General features: G+C 39.4%; 1 protein-coding gene across 1 annotated transcript in view; it reads left to right on the forward strand.

Moving 5' to 3' along the window:
• Positions 1 to 1,619: 1,619 nt before the first annotated feature.
• The window catches only part of LOC121390777, a 40,958-nt gene continuing 22,580 nt past the window's right edge, over positions 1,620 to 19,997 (forward strand). The window contains exon 1 of the mRNA XM_041522697.1: positions 1,620 to 4,707. Coding sequence (XP_041378631.1) covers positions 1,921 to 4,707 — 2,787 coding nt within the window. The 5' untranslated portion in view covers positions 1,620 to 1,920. The remainder of the gene's footprint in view (positions 4,708 to 19,997) is intronic.

Raw genomic sequence — 19,997 nt, forward strand, 5'->3', positions numbered from 1 at the left:
ACGTAGTCGTATTGTGTGTCGTAATTCATAATTTATTAGACGGAATCTCCAGTGGTATTTGCGGTCATCCGTGTGCATTGCGGAGAGGGGTGGGGTGGGGTGGGGGTGGGGGAGTCGGGGCGTAGCCCAGTGGTAAAGCACTCGCTAGATACGCGGTCGGTTTAGGATCTATCCCCATTGGGCTATTTCTCGTTACAGCCATTGCACCACGAAAGATATATTAAAGACCGTGGTATGTTCTATTATGTCTGTGGGAAAGTGCATATAAAAGACCCCTTGCTGCATTAGGAAACAAAATATAGCGGGTTTCCTCTAATGACTACATGTCAGAATTACCAAATGTTTGACATCCAATATCCGATGATTAATTAATAAGTATTAATTATAAATTACAGTCCATCTGCGTGAAAAGCGAATGCTAAAACTCGTGTAAAATAAAGTTTTAGAATTATTCATGCCAATTCATCGGTTCTCTTTTGACGAAACTAGACTTAGCTTGACCCTAGGTACTTACCTTATTTGTTTTGAACAAAATGCATTTTGATCTACTACAAAAACCAGGACGACCAAAAACAATAGATTTTCCAAAATTGAAAGACGTAATAGTCGAAACATTTTCAAAAGTATAGCATTTAATGCCATTCGAGTTGTCTTGAATGAGAAACTACATGAAGAGATTTTCTCATAAAGACATTTTCAAGGCCATTTTTAACACACTACACCCAGCCACAGAATGTGCCGATGTTTGGTTAGATGCTTTGTGCCACAAAATGTGCCGATGTTTGGTTAGATGCTTTGTGCTACAGAATGTGCCGATGTTTGATTAGATGCTTTGTGCTACAGAATGTGCCGATGTTTGGTTAGATGCTTTGTGCTACAGAATGTGCCGATGTTTGGTTAGATGCTTTGTGCTACAGATACAGACTTACTAGAAGGCCGCCACGCCACCTATGTAGATACATGTTATGGACTAACTGAATAACATGATATAAAAACTACACGTCTATATTTTGGTTTCTCTTGTTGGTCTTGCAAAATGATAAAAGTTAGTGTAATATTTATATTTAATTTTGTTTGCACAAATTGCAGGATGAAGAACGATAGTGTTATATATTCCAGGTGTCAGTTGACTACTCTCCAGTTGGAGGTATTACCCGGGATACCGGTTTATTGCAATACAAAAGTCCCGATACGATACACTTTTCAAGAACCGGTTTACCCGATACTTTCGGGAGTTTCCGTCACTGATAGGAACTGTTCGTAAAACGCATTTCGGTACATAATGTATATTTCTTTGAACATTTAAATTAGTCATTTCTTTTGTTATGCGTGAAATCTGAATGATAAGAATAGAATAATAATCGAAACACTTTATATTAGGTTTACAAGTTACCAATACAGACATCAACAATAGTAATACACTGGCGTAGGAAGCGGCGGCGGGAGGGAGGGGGGGGGGTACCTCTCTTGATTCAGCTGCAGCAGCCATGGTTTATATATCTTTATGTTCACACACACACACACTTACACACACATGTATGTATATGTATGTATCTATATATATGTGTGTGTTCGTGCCCCCCCCCCCCTCCCCCGCACTTTTTGGCACCTTCCTACACCACTGGTAATAGTTTATTAAATGAACATATATTTAATATATCTCTTTTTAACGCTATACATTCACATATTGCAATACGTATCACAATACACTTGAAAATATCGCAATATATCGTAACTGAAAATTACTGGCAATATACTTCAGTTAAGTTTATATTTTGGATCCTCTTACATAAATTTCAGGATGAAGAAAGGTTTTGTTTTGTATACTGTAGATGTCTGTTGACTACTCTTCAATGAACTCTATTATGGCTTCTCTTGCAGGAATTGCAGGATGAAGAAAAGTAGTGTTGTATATTGTAGATGTCTGTTGATAACTCTTCAATGACCTCTATATTTTGGTTTCTCTTGCAGGAGCTGCAAGGCGAGGAGAGAGAATCCGACTTCAGAAACCGACAGATAACTCCACGAACGTGGAACCTTCTGCACAGGCGCAGAGGAAAGCTGTCCTTCAGCCGCAGATGTAACCAACATGGCGGAGACACTACCGTTGTGAACAACAAGCCGCCCGATTGGTCAGTTCAGCGATCACGTGCTCACCCTGATGGCGAGGGTCGTATGATACAGAGTGGTGTTGGGTGTGCGTCACTCCTGAACGAGACTAGGGCTATCAAAAGGCTGTCCTCACGACAGATCGTAGGTGCCGGTTTGGAACCCACAAGACAGGTTCACGAAAGAGAAGGCAGAACTAACTCTACACACTCAACAGACGATGCTCAGATAACCTCAAAATCAGTGTCAAGATCTCAACCTAGCTTACATTCTACCGCGGACTGTATCAATGTATTAGTTTCTTCTAACAATTTAGTCAGTGTTAACAGCAGGGTGAGCACTAACAACAGAGCAAGTTCCATCAGTAGAGTCAATTCCCACCATGTAGCTAGTTCTACTGTCAGTGTTGACGTCGTGGAAGCCCGACGCCGTCGATGGCGTGACGGAGTGTTTTCTACACGTGATGTAGAGTCTGCGGACCAGAGGTGCGAGAGAGCCACGGACAGTTCCAGTGCTGCCTGCGAGGGAAAACGACACTCACGAATACACGTTAGACCGCACTCTGTCCACATGGTCAACTTGTCTGGAACCTCCTCCGTGACCGGTCTGTCGTCTGGTGTGGACGACTGTCAGTATCAACGCAGGTCGCCCACAGATGCTGGAAGAACGACCAATGACAAGATGCTTGCCCCTGGAAAACTATCCCCAAGTTCCAAATATAGACGTGCTCCCGACCCACCTTGTAAGTTATCTGCTCCAGTACTCCATGGCAGGAATTCCTCTGTTTCGGCCAATATGGTGTCCAATTCCAATCACGTGTCAGCGGCGGATCTGTCGAGTCCTGACCATGAAGGATGGGCCGTGGACCAGCTTCACGGTAAACGAGTCTGGTGCATCCTTGCCGACATGCTTTTCTGTACGTTTGATTCAAAAGATGCCACCGAATCAAGGGAGGTTATTATGCTACCTGGTTGCAAAGTTCGCTCCCTTGTTTTCAAAAGTGCCAAACGAGGTAGTTTGGCTGAAAACAGCGTTGAAGCAGATAACGACAGAAAGAAAACAATATCAGGTGTTGACAGGTATCAGTTTCTAATAGACAACGTGACCTCGAGGAGAAAGTATCTCTTTGGAATTGAGACAAAAGCTCATCTTGACAAATGGGTCGAATTGCTTACTCAGGCTTGTTCTGTGGATTCTATTCTAACCCCATCTGAACACTCACATCATTTAGAACCACCACGTGACCAGGTGGACAATTGCGTTGCACCTGCTGCGAGTCCCTATCTTCCAACCAACCACCGCTGTAGACGAATGGACATAATGTCGATGTCTCTGGAAGACGGCAAGCTCAGTGAGTCTCAAAAACACGACACCTTGGTCGATTTCAAGAGAAGACTCAGACGTGAATCTGACACCGAGATCAAACCACATCCTCTGAAAGCAACGCACACATCAAACTCGAAAAAGGATGCTACGATCAAACCGAAATCTAAGTCCTTTTTGAAATTAAAGTCATTTGGGAGTTTGGACAGTTTACTTCGAAGGCATAAACGTTCGAAAAAATCTGATGTTGATGACAACAAGCTGGATTTGGAAGGTGACTCCAAACCATTGAACAATACGCGAATTCGAAGCGATTCTATGCATGTTCATTCCGAGTCCGATAGTCACACTGATTCCTGGGATATGAGCAATTCGTCTGAAGTTCTGAATCCAGCCACAAGACGCAGGGCTTCTGATTTGAAAGATAAAATCTTCAGTGCAAAATGCTCACCCAGGAGTATTGGGCTGAGACTGGACGATCTGACAGACTTGAGGATTTGTGGAACTCTTCTGTACAAGTTCATGGAAAGGTGGATAAAGATTTGGTGTGTTGTTAGTAGAGGCTGCCTCTATGGTTTCAAATCGCAAGATTCTGAACAGAGTCCCATTGTAGCCATTGTGTTAACCAGGTGTTCTGTAACGTACGTAACCGATCCCGGCAAACGAAACAATCAGCTGTACGTGTTCAGACTGAGTCAGCCTCATTGTAAGAGTATCTACTTGTGCGCGCAGGAGGAAGGTGAGCTTTCAAAATGGCTACAGATTCTCCAGATGGAGGCTAGTCACGTCCTAGCAGACGACAGTATTAACCTGGACACGTCCGACTTGAACTACAGCGTGGACAGTGCCTTCAGTACGATGTCCCTGTCATCTAGTCACACCGACCTCACTGACGCGGGTCAGAGTTCGTCCTCACATCAAAAGACTGTCAGTGCGCTCCCCGTGGATCAGGCAGACAGGAGCTCGTCAGGAACAGATAACTCTATTGACTTCACGCCGGAAGACTGGGACAACGGCAGCAATACCAGCTCTCAAATGGGCACGCCTGTGATGGAGATGAGTCTCGAGGGAGCCCCGAGGCACGATCCCAATCTAACCAGGGTGTGGCAGAAGGATAAAGGATACCTCTTCCAAGTTATTCGCGCCAAGCTGCGACAGAAGAAAAGGAATTCATCTTCAGATGGGAAACCTCCGAGTGCGCCAGGTCCAGAAACAGGGGGGTTACTTGTTCTTCATGATGACGACGATGAGCTGGATAACAAGGCTGATGACTATGTAAGTATAGTGTTGTTGTTTTTGTTTAGTTGGAGTTTTGTGGAGGAGGGGGTTATTGTAATTAAATTGAAAAAAGAAAGAAAGAAATGTTTTATTTAACGACGCACTCAACACATTTTATTTACGGTTATATGGCGTCAGACATATGGTTAAGGACCACACAGATTTTGAGAGGAACCCCGCTGTCGCCACTACATGGGCTACTCTTTCCGATTAGCAGCAAGGGATCTTTTATTTGCACTTCCTACAGGCAGGATATCTGGATTAAAAATCCCATGCCTCGACTGGGATCCGAACCACGACGCCACCGAGGCCGGTCGTAATTAAATTGATTTAATTTGTTGTAGAAATTAAATTATTCATTCCATGCGTGGGCAAATAATTATTTCAAAATTTTAATTGTGTATATCTTTTATACTATAAATAACAAAAGCTAATAAACCAAAGAAACTTGCACGTGGCCGCATTGCATGTTCAGGAAGCGAATCACACAAACGTAAGCATTAAAGGGTCGTTCCCGAGTTTGCTGCAATTTTTAAGATGTTATCCACTAACAGAGACTTTTTAACAATTGTAATTACATATCAAATATATATTTCTGCATAAAATGTTAGTGGCTGATCGTTCTAATATTTATACTAGGTTAAATTTCATTTTCTTTCTTTCTTCTTTTCTTAAGAAATTATTTGAAGACAAAATCCAGTTTGGGCTTCTTACAAATATTAAAACGACCAGAAACACATTGAATATACAGACACTGATATTCTAAACAAGAAAATATATTTAATATGTAATTTTAATCGTAGAACTATTTTATTAGTCGGAAACATCTTACATTGTACGCACGCACGCACGCACGTACACACGCACGCACGCACACACACACACACACACATACATACATACATACATACATACATACATACATATATATATATATATATATATATATATATATATATATATATATATATATATATACATACATACATGGAGGGGAAACTAACAACAGAACACAGTTTCTTTCCAGCTAGACAAAAAGGACAATTTTAAAATACATAACATTACTGTAGTGCATACCCCCCCCCCCCCCCCCCCCCCCCCCCCCTCCCCGGCTCCGTATGATGGGAAATGGGCACAATGCTATTTCATGTCCAGACGAACTGTTATGGTGAATAGTAACTCTGGGTATCTACTGTAGCAACTACACCAGCAGTGTTCTGATTGGTCAGCTGAACGGCTGTCTGGATACGGAGAGGACTGGCAATAATAACATCTACAAACAAACGAGGGGGCGGGATATAGCCCAGTGGTAAAGCGCTCGCTTGATGCTCGTCCGGTTTGGAATCGATCCCCGTCGGTGGGCCCATATAGCTATTTCTCATTCCAACCAATGCACCACGACTGGTATATCAAAGACCGTGATATGCGCTATCCTGTCTGTGGGATGGTGCATATAAAAATACCGTTGCTACTAATAGAAAACTGAAGTGTTTACTTTCTAAGACTATATGCCAAAATTACCAAATGTTTGACATCCAGTAGCCGATGATTAATAAATTTATGTGCTCTTGTGGTGTCGTTAAACAAAACAAACTTGTTTAAGTCTACAAACGATGACTTCCACAGCTGGGTGCCAGTAAGATCTTATTTCAATAGCAGCAGTGTCTTTGCTTGGATACCCACGACAGCCGTTCTTCCACCAGGCTTGGGTGTAGCGCGTTTTCTCTGAAGACTACGTATCAGAAACATCAAAAAGGCTACATTTACAAAGCCCATTGTTCTTAAGTTACGCAGGTGTTTGAGCATTGTAAATGTATGTAATTACACGCGTATAGGTCATAAACAGGCTTGGTAAATCCGGTCCCAAGGTTTTCACATCCAATGATTAATTAATCAATTTGCTCTAATGGAAGGAAGGAAATGTTTTATTTAACGACGCATTCAACTCATTTTGTTTAAAGTTATATGACGTCAGACATATGGTTAGGGACCATACAGATATTGAGAGAGGAAACCCGCTGTCGCCACTTCATGGGCTACTCTTTTCGATTAGCAGTAAGAGATCTTTTATATGCACCATCACACAGATAGGATAGAACATACCACGGCCTTTGATATGCCAGTCGTGATGCATTGGCTGGAACGAGAAATAGTCCAATGGGCCCACCGACGGTGATCGATCCCAGACCAACCACACATCGAGCGAGCGCTTTACCATTGGGCTACATCCAACCCCTTGCTCTAATGATGTCGTTAAACAAAACAAACTAACTTTTTAAACTTTATTTCTAACAATATAAGGGAAACCTTTTTTATATATAAATTCTATAATAAAGTAAACTTAGCGATACTAAATAATTATGGTATAATATTTCAGCATATTCAGTTTTATTATGTTTTAATGATTTAGCGTAATGTTCCTATTAATGAAACAGTCAATATGCTTGTGTAGATATTAAAATGATGTGGACTGTTTACCTTTCTGGGTTTTTCTCGTGATTAATGTTACCTTTCAACGACTGACAAATCGATATGTTAATTGATTGCGGCAAGTACCAAATAACATGCGATCACTATTACCATAAGGGACATAACATAAACGAGATTTTGTTAATTGAGTAGAGTGATCAATGCTTCGGGCTTGAAAACGTATCTTCGTGTTTCAATAATCAGATCTAAAACGTAAAACTTGTATCGGATCGGTTGTTCACTTAAACTTTTATAGAAATTTAGAGGCCTTTCGCAAATGTGTTATAAATTTTTTATTTGCAGATCAATATAAATTTAAATTCAAAACATTTATTATAACGAATCTGATTGGATCTCTACTAACATCCATTAATTCGTCGCTAACAAAACTAAATTTGTGTCTGTGAAACCTCCAACCTACGTCGGTAAATTAAAAACAAGGTTTATCCCTGAATTATATCAGGTAAGTCCTTGTTTTACAAGTTTATTAATTTTGAATTATAGACTTCGGACATCTAGTTTGATAGAGCCCCATCGGCCTCGGTGGTGTCGTAGTTAAGCCATCGGACATAAGGTTGGTACGTACAGGGTTCGCAGCCCGGTATCGGCTGCCACCCGTAGCGAGTTTTAACGACTCTATGGGTAGACGTAAAACCACTACACCCTCTTGTCTCTCACTAACCAATAACAACTAACAACTAACCCACTGTCCTGGACAAACAGTCCAGATAGCTGAGTTATATCCATGACAGCGTGCTTGAATCTTAATTGGATATAAGTACGAAAATAAGTTGAAATGAAAATGATAAAGTTTCATTAAATGTGTTATATCCGCAGACGCATACCAGTCATAAGCCATTACCCATTCAAATGAACTATTAAAATAGATAAATAAACTTCAACAATGCCTATGGTTGATACTTTGAGGTTTTATTTACTTTCAGCTAGTTTAGGGCTTGTATTCTATTAAAGTTCAAGCATACTGTTCTGGACACATACCTCAACTATCTTGGTTCCCTGATTACAAAGAAGTCCGCTAATTGGCTTTACCCTTCTCCTCATTTAGTTTTGGGTTGGAGCCGGTTATGGAATAAAAAGTCCATCGAGGGGGGTCGATCCTATGACCCGTCGGACGCCAAACGAGCGCTCTACTGCTGAGCTGCAGTCCGCCCCTTGTTTTAATGCGGATTGTGTTTAATCTTAATTAAGGTGCGCATTCCTACCTCGGGTCCGGTCCTGGTGGACTTCACGGAATTTGTATCAAGTCACGCAAGTACATGTAGCACCATTAATAACATTTCTGGTCAGTCTAGGTCAGCAGTGAACTATTTCTCTTACCTAAATTCCAAATTGTCGCGTTCGTGGCGCACAACGAGGTAAGTGCATTGTTAAATCTTGTAGTAAACTGTCCTAAAACAACCCCTACACCATCAACCTCTTTCTCTAACTCATAGCTATAGATTTCGCATCCGCCCTTCTGTCCGTTCGTCTGTGTGTCTTTATGTCTGTCCGTATACAGTATTTCCGGACTTTTTTCACAATGCCTCTAAATATTGGTTCACGGGAACTTTTTAATGCGAATATATATTTTTCTGTAGTATAGGTGGTGTTATTTTTCAGTATTTGATCCGTAGTATTAATAGTTTGTTGTTTTAGACAAGGGTTTACCATTGTTTAGTTTCATACACCTATTTTGACAACAAAATACTTGTATCAACTTTCATTTTCAAGTACCTTGGTCATTGGACTTTGTGCTGGGGTGCCATTAAACACCCACACAGGCCAGTTGTTAACCGTTAGTAGTTAGTGAGAGATGAGTCGAGATAGTAACTACCTATTAACTCGTTAAAACTAGTTCTCGGAAAGAGCCGGTACCGGGATGCGAACTCAATACCTACCACTACACCACTGAGGCCGATTCATGCGTATGGACTGCAAAATGAGTTTCGTGTTCTAGTACCGGTCAAAGATCAAATACTTTGTTTGCAAATTAACCACAAATAACTGGGTTTGTTTCATGTGAAACTATTAGAAAAAATTACTCGACTGTGTACTAACGGTTCGGAGTAACGTGTTTGAAGTAATAGTTGAGACTTTTGGTGTACTTTGATGACGTAATTATGTACTTATGACTTAGTCACTCGTTGACAGACAGGGTCAAGGCTTTTTGTAGTACGTAATAAACAGCGTCCCTAATCCGCGAACTGACTAACACGATTACATAATATAACACGATCAGTTATGCACGTGCATTGACGAATACATGTGCAGTTTTTCGAATAAACAAAGGTTATAAAATAATTAATATTTTAGGATTAAGGAAAATAAGTCGTTTTGAATGATCATATGCTATTCTGTAATTTTATATATATATTTTTCATACATTGGACTTGTACTACAGCTATTACCCGGTATATTATTCCTCCACTGTTTGTTGAGTCTACTCTTAAAATTAAAAGTTGTATTTACGATAACTGACAAGTTTTTAATAAAAAAAAAAAAACTTTAAGTAGTTAATTTTTACTAGATATTATACATAGACGAACGGGATGATACGTTACTGTGTGTGTGCGTGTGTGTGTGTGTGTGCATGTATGTCTGTGTGTGTGTGTGTGTGTGTGTGTGTGTGTGTGTGTGTGTGTGTGTGCGTGTGTGTGTGTGTGTGTGCATGTATGTCTGTGTCTGTGTGTGTGTGTGTGTGTGCGCGCGCGCGCGTGCGTGTGTGTGTATGTACATGTATACGTTTGTGTGTATGTATGTGTGCGCGCGTGTATGCGTGTGTGTGTATGTGTGTGGGTCTGTGTTCGTGTATGTGTGTGTGCGTGTGTACGTGTATGTGTGTGCGTGCGTGTGTGTGTGTGTGCGCGCGCGAGTGTATGTGTGTGCGCGTGTATGTCCTTTTATTCTACAATACCATTATTTGGATTTAGGTTGGAGGTATCACAGATTTAGATACGTAGTTAATAGTTTATTGCAGTGTGTGGTTTGTTTTGTTGTTTGTTTGTTGTTGTTGGGTTGTTGTTGTTGTTTTTGGGGGTTGGGGTTGTATTCTAACATAAACCTTTTATTTCACAAATCTTGATAACAGATAAAAACAACTACTGCTTCATTGGCAGGTGTTGTTAAAAATGGCCGTTTTATTTATTAGCTGTTCGTTAACATATTCCATCAGACATTACTCGTATCTGCAGATGGACGAGAGAACGATTGGAAATAACTTGGGCGATTCGTGTTTACTGGTAACTGGAAAAGGTTTTTCTTACACACCCTTTGGTGAGAACACCATTCATTATTTTTGGTTGCACATGGTTATTAACACACGTACGTGTGTTAACAATTTCAAGACATACGACTGGCTGCTCATAGGTGATGACCAGGTCACCAATGCCATACATCCAATGAAAAAAATATACACGATGGAAATCTATTATACTGTGACGTATAGTTAACCTGACATCCATGTGTCTGTGACACGTAAGACAGCTACAAGAGCAACGGCTGTAAATAACCTTTAGTCGAAAAAGATGGAAAAACTTGCTTAAAACCTGGTTTTTGAGGATATGTAAGAAATAGAATAATACATTTGTATCCGTTACATTCGCTCGTTAAATACATTTTAAAACAACTAGTTTTGTGATAAATGGCATTTAACGGCCACTCACGTAGTATTCTCTGGTCTATTAAATGTAACGGAACTGTGGAGCGGGTGGGTAAGACGGAGTTGGTGTTTTATAGTAGACAATGTGATCAGTGATAACAAGTTCAGTGTTACGTTTTGTATTAGGTTTTAATATACATTCATTTTTGTAAAATATATTATAGCATATACTGGACATCCGATCATTACTATTGTATCTCATAACATACTAGTAAGGTCTCTGCAATATAAAACACCAGAATGTAAATACTCAAATAGTATAGGTTTTTAATTGAATAATGCGTTTTAAATTATAATAATAAGTCAAAAATAAAATGTGTATTTCCGGGAACCTGACCCTATCTAGAAAACAAGGGCCGACCCTAATTTGTTTTTCAATGTATTTTGTTCAGATCTTTTTTTTCTCTATTAATATGTAGATGAAAAGAGTAAAACATGTAGTAAAACAAAATAAGTCGACTGACCCTACCTAAATATTTTCGGCATGTTCCCGGAAGCACAGAATTGTTTAGGCCTGATATGTGTCAAAAATAAAATTAATACTAGTAGTCTTCTACATATATGCTACATTATGTATTCGGTAAACATAGACTAATGACATTTGGATGTACCTAATATATTATGTGTACGATTATTTTAATTCGTAATACATGTTTTGGAAATTGTTAAATTAATATGTTTGCCATTTGGGAAAATGTGGTAATGAATCAGAAACAGTAATATTTACCTTTTTAAAGTTATTTACTGTTTTCGATTTTTATTTCCAAAAGAAACGCTTTAAAAGTATACGCCATTTGCCAAGTAGTATATAAAGTATAGAATAGCGAGTAATTTTGATTCGTTCATGAATTAACTCTTTTTAGTCGATGTTGACACATGAAATACTGGTGTTAGAAAGAAGTAAACACAATGCTGTTATATAAACATATTTTAGACGAGGCTGACACATGAAATACTGGTGTTAGAAAGAAGTAAACACAATGCTATTATATAAACATATTTTAGTCGATGTTGACACATGAAATACCGGTGTTAGAAAGAAGTAAACACAATGCTATTATATAAACATATTTTAGACGAGGCTGACACATGAAATACTGGTGTTAGAAAGAATTAAACACAATGCTATTATATAAACATATTTTAGACGAGGCTGACACATGAAATACTGGTGTTAGAAAGAAGTAAACACAATGCTATTATATAAACATATTTTAGTCGATGTTGACACATGAAATACCGGTGTTAGAAAGAAGTAAACACAATGCTATTATATAAACATATTTTAGACGAGGCTGACACATGAAATACTGGTGTTAGAAAGAATTAAACACAATGCTATTATATAAACATATTTTAGACGAGGCTGACACATGAAATACTGGTGTTAGAAAGAAGTAAACACAATGCTATTATATAAACATATTTTAGTCGATGTTGACACATGAAATACCGGTGTTAGAAAGAAGTAAACACAATGCTATTATATAAACATATTTTAGACGAGGTTGACACATGAAATACTGGTGTTAGAAAGAAGTAAACACAATGCTATTATATAAACATATTTTAGTCGATGTTGACACATGAAGTAAACACAATGCTATTATATAAACATATTTTAGACGAGGCTGACACATGAAATACCGGTGTTAGAAAGAAGTAAACACAATGCTATTATATAAACATATTTTAGACGAGGTTGACACATGAAATACCGGTGTTAGAAAGAAGTCAACACAATGCTATTATATAAACATATTTTAGACGAGGCTGACACATGAAATACCGGTGTTAGAAAGAAGTAAACACAATGCTATTATATAAACATATTTTAGACGAGGTTGACACATGAAATACCGGTGTTAGAAAGAAGTAAACACAATGCTATTATATAAACATATTTTAGACGAGGTTGACACATGAAATACCGGTGTTAGAAAGAAGTAAACACAATGCTATTATATAAACATATTTTAGACGAGGCTGACACATGAAATACCGGTGTTAGAAAGAAGTAAACACAATGCTATTATATAAACATATTTTAGTCGATGTTGACACATGAAATACCGGTGTTAGAAAGAAGTAAACACAATGCTATTATATAAACATATTTTAGACGAGGCTGACACATGAAATACCGGTGTTAGAAAGAAGTAAACACAATGCTATTATATAAACATATTTTAGACGAGGCTGACACATGAAATACCGGTGTTAGAAAGAAGTAAACACAATGCTATTATATAAACATATTTTAGACGAGGCTGACACATGAAATACCGGTGTTAGAAATAAATAAACACAATGCTATTATATAAACATATTTTAAACGAGGCTGACACATGAAATACCGGTGTTAGAAAGAAGTAAACACAATGCTATTATATAAACATATTTTAGACGAGGCTGACACATGAAATACCGGTGTTAGAAAGAAGTAAACACAATGCTATTATATAAACATATTTTAGACGAGGCTGACACATGAAATACTGGTGTTAGAGAGAAAGAAGGAAGGACTATGTTAATAGAGTTTAGTATTAATTACCTTTAGAACTAAGATATTTGATGTGTCCCACATTCCGAACAGCTGGGAAAAGAATGTTCATTAATGTCACCTTAATAAATTCACATAACTGTGTCAAAAATAATTATTTCTTACACTCCCGTTGGCGAGAACATCATTCGTTATTTTTGATAACACATACTTGTTAACACATGTACGTGTGTTAACAATTTCAAGACATACGACTGGCTGCTCCTAGGTGATGACCAGGTTACCAATGCCATACATCCAATGAAGAACCAGCACGGTCGAAATCGAATACACTGTGACGTTTAGTTAACCTGACAATCATTTGTCGCGTAACGCGTAAGTTAGCTACAAGCGAAAGGGCTGTAAATAACTTTTAGTCGAAAAAAGATGTTAAAATTTGCTTAAAACCTGATTTTTTAGTATATGTAACAACGCGTTGTTTAAAAACGTATCAAACTCGCTTTCGCTTGTTAGATACATTTTAAAACAACTCGCTGTAAGATAAATGATATCTAACGGCCACTCATGTATTATTCAATGAGCTCAGAATTATCTTATACCTTGTGTACGTTATGTGATTGCCAATGAAACAAAATGAGTGAGGGGTTTAATTTCATCATTATAATTATGATACTACATCATTGTATTTTTTTCTCGTTCCAACCAGTGCACCACAACTGGTCAAAGGTCGTGATATGTGCTTTCCTGTCTGTGAAAAAGTGCATATAAAAGTTCCTTGCTGCATTTGGAAAAATATAGCGGATTTCCTCGGATGACTACGTGTCAGAATTACCAAATGTTTGACATCCAATAGCCGATAATTAATTAATCAATGTCATCTAGTGGTGTCGTTAAACAAAACAAATTTTAACAACTACACCACAGAGGCCGATTCAGGCACATGAACTGTGAATCCATTCAACTCATTAGGTTTTTTCTCGTTACAACTAGTGCACCACGACTGGTATATCAAAGGCCGTGGTATGTGCTATCCTGTCTGTGGGGTGGTGCTTATAAAACATCCCTTACTACTAATGGAAAAAATGTAGTGGGATTCCTCTAGATAAGACAATACGTCAAAAATTACCAAATATTTGACATCCAATAGCCGATTAAATAGATCAATGTGTTCTAGTGCCCTAGTAGTGATGTCGTTAAACAAAAAAAAAACAATCTTTAACCTTTATTGTGACGGTGTGTGACAGACGCTAGAGTTTATAATTTCGAATGTCTGTATTGTGTTTCCACCTGTTCTTGATTACACACCTACCTGACAGTCGGCATGTGATGTGGATTGGCCACGAACGGATCGATGACAGGGAACTATTTTTGTTGTTGTACTTTGATTACCCGTACCTGTGGGTGTTCCGAGTTAACGCTACATAACTTTAACAACATAAACTCGATACAGATTGTAACATTTGCATGCGACTTGAAACTGGCAAGTAAATTTTGTTGTAATTTCGTAGTGTCATACTTGTTGTATAGTCCTGTTTCGGAAATAGGTCTTCATTAAAATAAGAATATACAATTCTGAAATGCCTATTGAAATCTTTCTTTGATGATTACAAGTAGGTTGGCCTCTATAGCATTTAAATAACCCATTGATTTGAACTTACTTGTATTAAAGGCGCTGACCCTAGTTTTAACACGTACTAAAAATGGACACTAAATTTAGTTAATTTACAAACCTGTAACTCGTTTGAATAAAGTTGCAGTGAAAGGAGAGTCTGTGACGTTAAAACGGGAAATATTATTAAAAACTCGCATTAATAAATCGCTACTTCTCAGACGCACGTGCGTTTTTAAAAATATGAAAAATGCTTTTTTTGATATTAGAAATACCAGTATGACTAGAAACACTTCAGTTCTATGGGAATGGATAATCTAAACAATAAAATATAAGTAATGTTTAATTTAAGTGATCATAAACGGCTCTAATAGTGAAACATATGCTGTAGTGTTTAAAAACTAGAGTCTGTCCCTTTAAGAACTAACTGATTTGAACTGTGCCATTGTATAACAGCTAAATGAGACGGTGTCTAGTACTCAGGCTGTTGGTATTATAGCCAAATTTTAATTTATTACTAGCGTTTATAATTGTCTGTATAAAAATACAGTAATGTAATGCGGGATACAATGTTAGTAATACTGTTTATTATCTGACACTATGGATGAGTGTCTTATTTTCATAGATACTTATTTCCGTGCTTATATCCCATTGTCCAGGACAGTGGGTTGGTGGTTAGTAAGAGAGAATTCGGTGTAGTTGTCTTACACTTAACAACTGAGCCGTTAAACTCGCTCTGGGTGGGAGCCGGTACCGGGAGGCGAACCCAGGACCTACCGTCTTATGTCCGATGGTTTAACCACTACAACACCGTGGCCGATTGAGTTTCTTAGTTGTATTACTACTACCCTTTTGTCTATCAGAATATATTATATAAAATACTTCTTGTTGATTTCGTGATGTAAAAGTTAAAGTTTGATTTGTTTAACGACACCACTAGAGAACATTGATTTATTAATCATAGGCTACTGGATGTCAAACATTTGGTACTTTTGACATATAGTCTTAGAGAGGAAACCCGATATATTTTTCCATTAGTAGCAATTGACCTTTTATATGCACCATCCCACAGACAGGATAACACATACCACGGTCTTTGATATACCAGTCGTGGTGCACTGGCTCGAATGAGAAATAGCCCAATGGGCACACCGAAGGGGATCAATCCCAAACGACCGCGCATCAAGCGAGCGCTTTACCACTGGGCTACGTCCCGCTCCGGTAATCCCGAGATTTATTACAATTTAGGCGCGAAATAATCGAAATCCGTGGTCAAGTAAATTGTTCTTTTTTGTTAATATAATATCCGTGGGAGCATGACTTTACTCGCCACAGTCTAGACACCCACTACTACTACCCCCCCCCCCCCCCCCACACACACACACACCACCACCACCACCCCATACCCCCATACCCCCACCCCTGCATCAATTCCTTTACACGCGTCTTTACGACTGGTAGATTCTGGGTTTACGTTTGGCCAGCCAAGATATATAAAAAGTTTTAAAATTAAAACGGAAAGTGTCTTCCACTTTATTAAATGTATTGTTATTCGATCCGTAGTCCTATACTGATACACTGAATAATTATTAATACTACGGATCTCAATAATGAAATACCCCTGAAGTGGCACCAAAGGGCAGTGCGCTGACTACAAACAATACTCTCCTGATTGGGACGTAGAAACTCGACAACAGATTTACGGGGGGCAATTACTGATCTCTGGTCTTACGCGAGTATGTGTGTAAAAAAAGTCTCACCTTGGCAATTTAGTACGTGTATAGAAACCACTCCTCCCGACTACTTACACCAGTGACGTACATATCAGCGTGCACGTGTATAACAACTACTTAGAAAATACGCAGATATGTCCGCACTAATAACATGATATAGAAGGTACGTGTACTATGTCGGTACGTTAATTACGTTATTTACCTCCCTTAATATGTTTGTGAACTATACAAATGAAACTCTGCAGTGCAAAAATATTTCTTTCAACAAACTTGAGGAATCTATCAAATTTCCATTTCATTTCAGTTTGATTCTCGTGCTTACTAGTATATCTATTTAAGGTTCAAGCACGCCGTCCTGGGCACAACTCAGCTATAATAAGTATGACCTGTCCAGGCACGTGTGCAGGGAATTGTGGACATACGGTCTACTCTGTCGACCTACTTTTTTGTTGTTGTTTGTTTGTTGTTTGTTTGTTTGTTGTTGTTTGTTTGGGTTTTTTGTTGTTGTTGTTTGTTTGTTTGGTTGGGATTTTTTTGTGGTTTTTTTTTTTTTTTTTTACCCCCGCCCCCAACCCCTGCACACGCGCCTGTTGCCTGTCCGGGATAGTTTTGAGTTTACAGTTAGATGTTACAATGTTAGTGTTTGGTACAGAGCGAAGTAAAATTTATCCTTGGTTGGAAAGAAATGTTTTATTTAACGACGCACTCAACACATTTTATTTACGGTTATATATCGTCAGACATATGGTTAAGGACCACACAGATTTGAGAGGAAACCCGCTGTCGCCACTACATGGGCTACTCTTTCCGATTAGCAGCAAGGGATCTTTTATTTGCACTTCCCACAGACATGATAGCACAAACCATGGCCTTTGTTGAACCAGTTATGTATCACTGGTCGGTGCAAGTGGTTTACACCTACCCATTGAGCCTTGCGGAGCACTCACTCAGGGTTTAGAGTCGGTATCTGGATCGAAAATCGCATGCCTCGACTGGGATCCGAAACCAGTACCTACCAGCATGTAGACCGATGGCCTAACCACGACGCCACCGATGCCGGTCAATCCTGTGCATGTCATATTTGTGGTGGCGCAAGAGGGTAGGGCATGGACCACGCACACACACACACACACGCACACACACATACACACGCACGCACACACACCGATTCCTTGAATGACGTCACTTGAATTGCCAATTTTGAAAGAGATTTATTGTTGACAACCATTAACGGTTATTTAGACTGCCTTGCTGTACTTTAAAGTACGATTTCTGTGCGATGCACAGAGTGCCGTGGCGTGGTGGGCAGGGCTCGATCGCTTCGCCGCCATAAACACAATTAGCACGTGCGTGTCTGTCTGCGTGTCATGGGCGTTGTTATCGAGACTTTATAACAGCCTGGTATCTGCACCTAGCGCGGTACAAGCATTATTGAACAGCTCGCAATCTCAGCGTTCTTGACCAGCAAGTCAAGTCCATCTCATGTTTATGAAGAATACCTTGGTGTTGTCGACGTGCCACACAAGCAGGGTTATTTCGACTTACAACGATTTTCACTTACGACTATCGAAGCCGTATCCTACTTATCATTTAATCATTTCTTTCCGATCCTAGTCTATCACATTAATAGTATTAAAAACAGATTGCGTTGTGCGGTAATATAATGTATCCTATAACTTACCCATAATATATATGTGTCGTTAAACGGTAAGACCGGCCTCGGTGGCGTCGTGGCAGGCCATCGGTCTACAGGCTGGTAGGTACTGGGTTCGGATCCCAGTCGAGGCATGGGATTTTTAATCCAGATACCGACTCCAAACCCTGAGTGAGTGCTCCGCAAGGCTCAATGGGTAGGTGTAAACCACTTGCACCGACCCGTGATCCATAACTGGTTGAACAAAGGCCATGGTTTGTGCTATCCTGCCTGTGGGAAGCGCAAATAAAAGATCCCTTGCTGCTAATCGGAAAGAGTAGCCCATGAAGTGGCGACAGCGGGTTTTTTCTAAAAAAATCTGTGTGGTCCTTAACCATATGTCTGACGCCATATAACCGTAATTAAAATGTGTTGAGTACGTCGTTAAATAAAACATTTCTTTCTTTCTTTCCATTTTGTGGACACACAAAGGCAAACATACCGTACAAAGACATTTTTAACGAACTTTAACACATTGAAAAACCCAATTATTATTATTATAACTTATTTTCGTGCTTATATCCTCAGCTATCTGGGCTCTGTCCAGGACAGTGGATTAGTTGTTTCTTGGTTAGTGAGAGAGAAGAGGGTGTGTTGGCTTACACCTAGCCCGAGTACTCTGACAGTGGATTAGTTGTTTCTTGGTTAGTGAGAGAGAAGAGGGTGTGTTGGCTTACACCTAGCCCGAGTACTCTGACAGTGGATTAGTTGTTTCTTGGTTAGTGAGAGAGAAGAGGGTGTGTTGGCTTACACCTAGCCCGAGTACTCTGACAGTGGATTAGTTGTTTCTTGGTTAGTGAGAGAGAAGAGGGTGTGTTGGCTTACACCTAGCCCGAGTACTCTGACAGTGGATTAGTTGTTTCTTGGTTAGTGAGAGAGAAGAGGGTGTGTTGGCTTACACCTAGCCCGAGTACTCTGACTGTAAGAGAGCTAGACGGACGTTTGGACATAAATACGTCGGACGTCTAGCTCTCTTACAGTCAGAGTACTCGGGCTAGGTTACACCTACCCATTGAGTCCTTAAGAACCCGCTTTGGGTTCGAGCCGGTACCGGGCTGCGAATCCTATACATACCAGCCTGTAGTCCGATGGCTTAACCACTGCGCCATTAAAACCCCATTAAGTCTTTCGCCAGACATTTAGCAAAACAAGATTGTTGCCAGACGTGGGATGTCACTTGAGAAAAAGTAATATCAGGGCTTTAAACTGTACCAGACGTGGGATGTCACTTGAGATAAAGTAACATCAGGGCTTTAAACTGTACCAGACGTGGGATGTCACTTGAGAAAAAGTAACATCAGGGCTTTAAACTGTACCAGACGTGGGATGTCACTTGAGAAAAAGTAACATCAGGGCTTTAAACTGTACCAGACGTGGGATGTCACTTGAGAAAAAGTAACATCAGGGCTTTAAACTGTACCAGACGTGGGATGTCACTTGAGATAAAGTAATATCAGGGCTTTAAACTGTACCAGACGTGGGATGTCACTTGAGATAAAGTAATATCAGGGCTTTAAACTGTACCAAAGGCAAGGCGATACAAGTGGTGCCCAAACTATGTATGCCCAAATATTGTCGCCCAAAGTAAGTACAATCGTGCAGAATTTAAAACATTTCACTTT

This window comes from Gigantopelta aegis, chromosome 15, assembly GCF_016097555.1.
Source record: "Gigantopelta aegis isolate Gae_Host chromosome 15, Gae_host_genome, whole genome shotgun sequence".
Classification (NCBI taxonomy): Eukaryota; Metazoa; Mollusca; class Gastropoda; order Neomphalida; family Peltospiridae; genus Gigantopelta; species Gigantopelta aegis.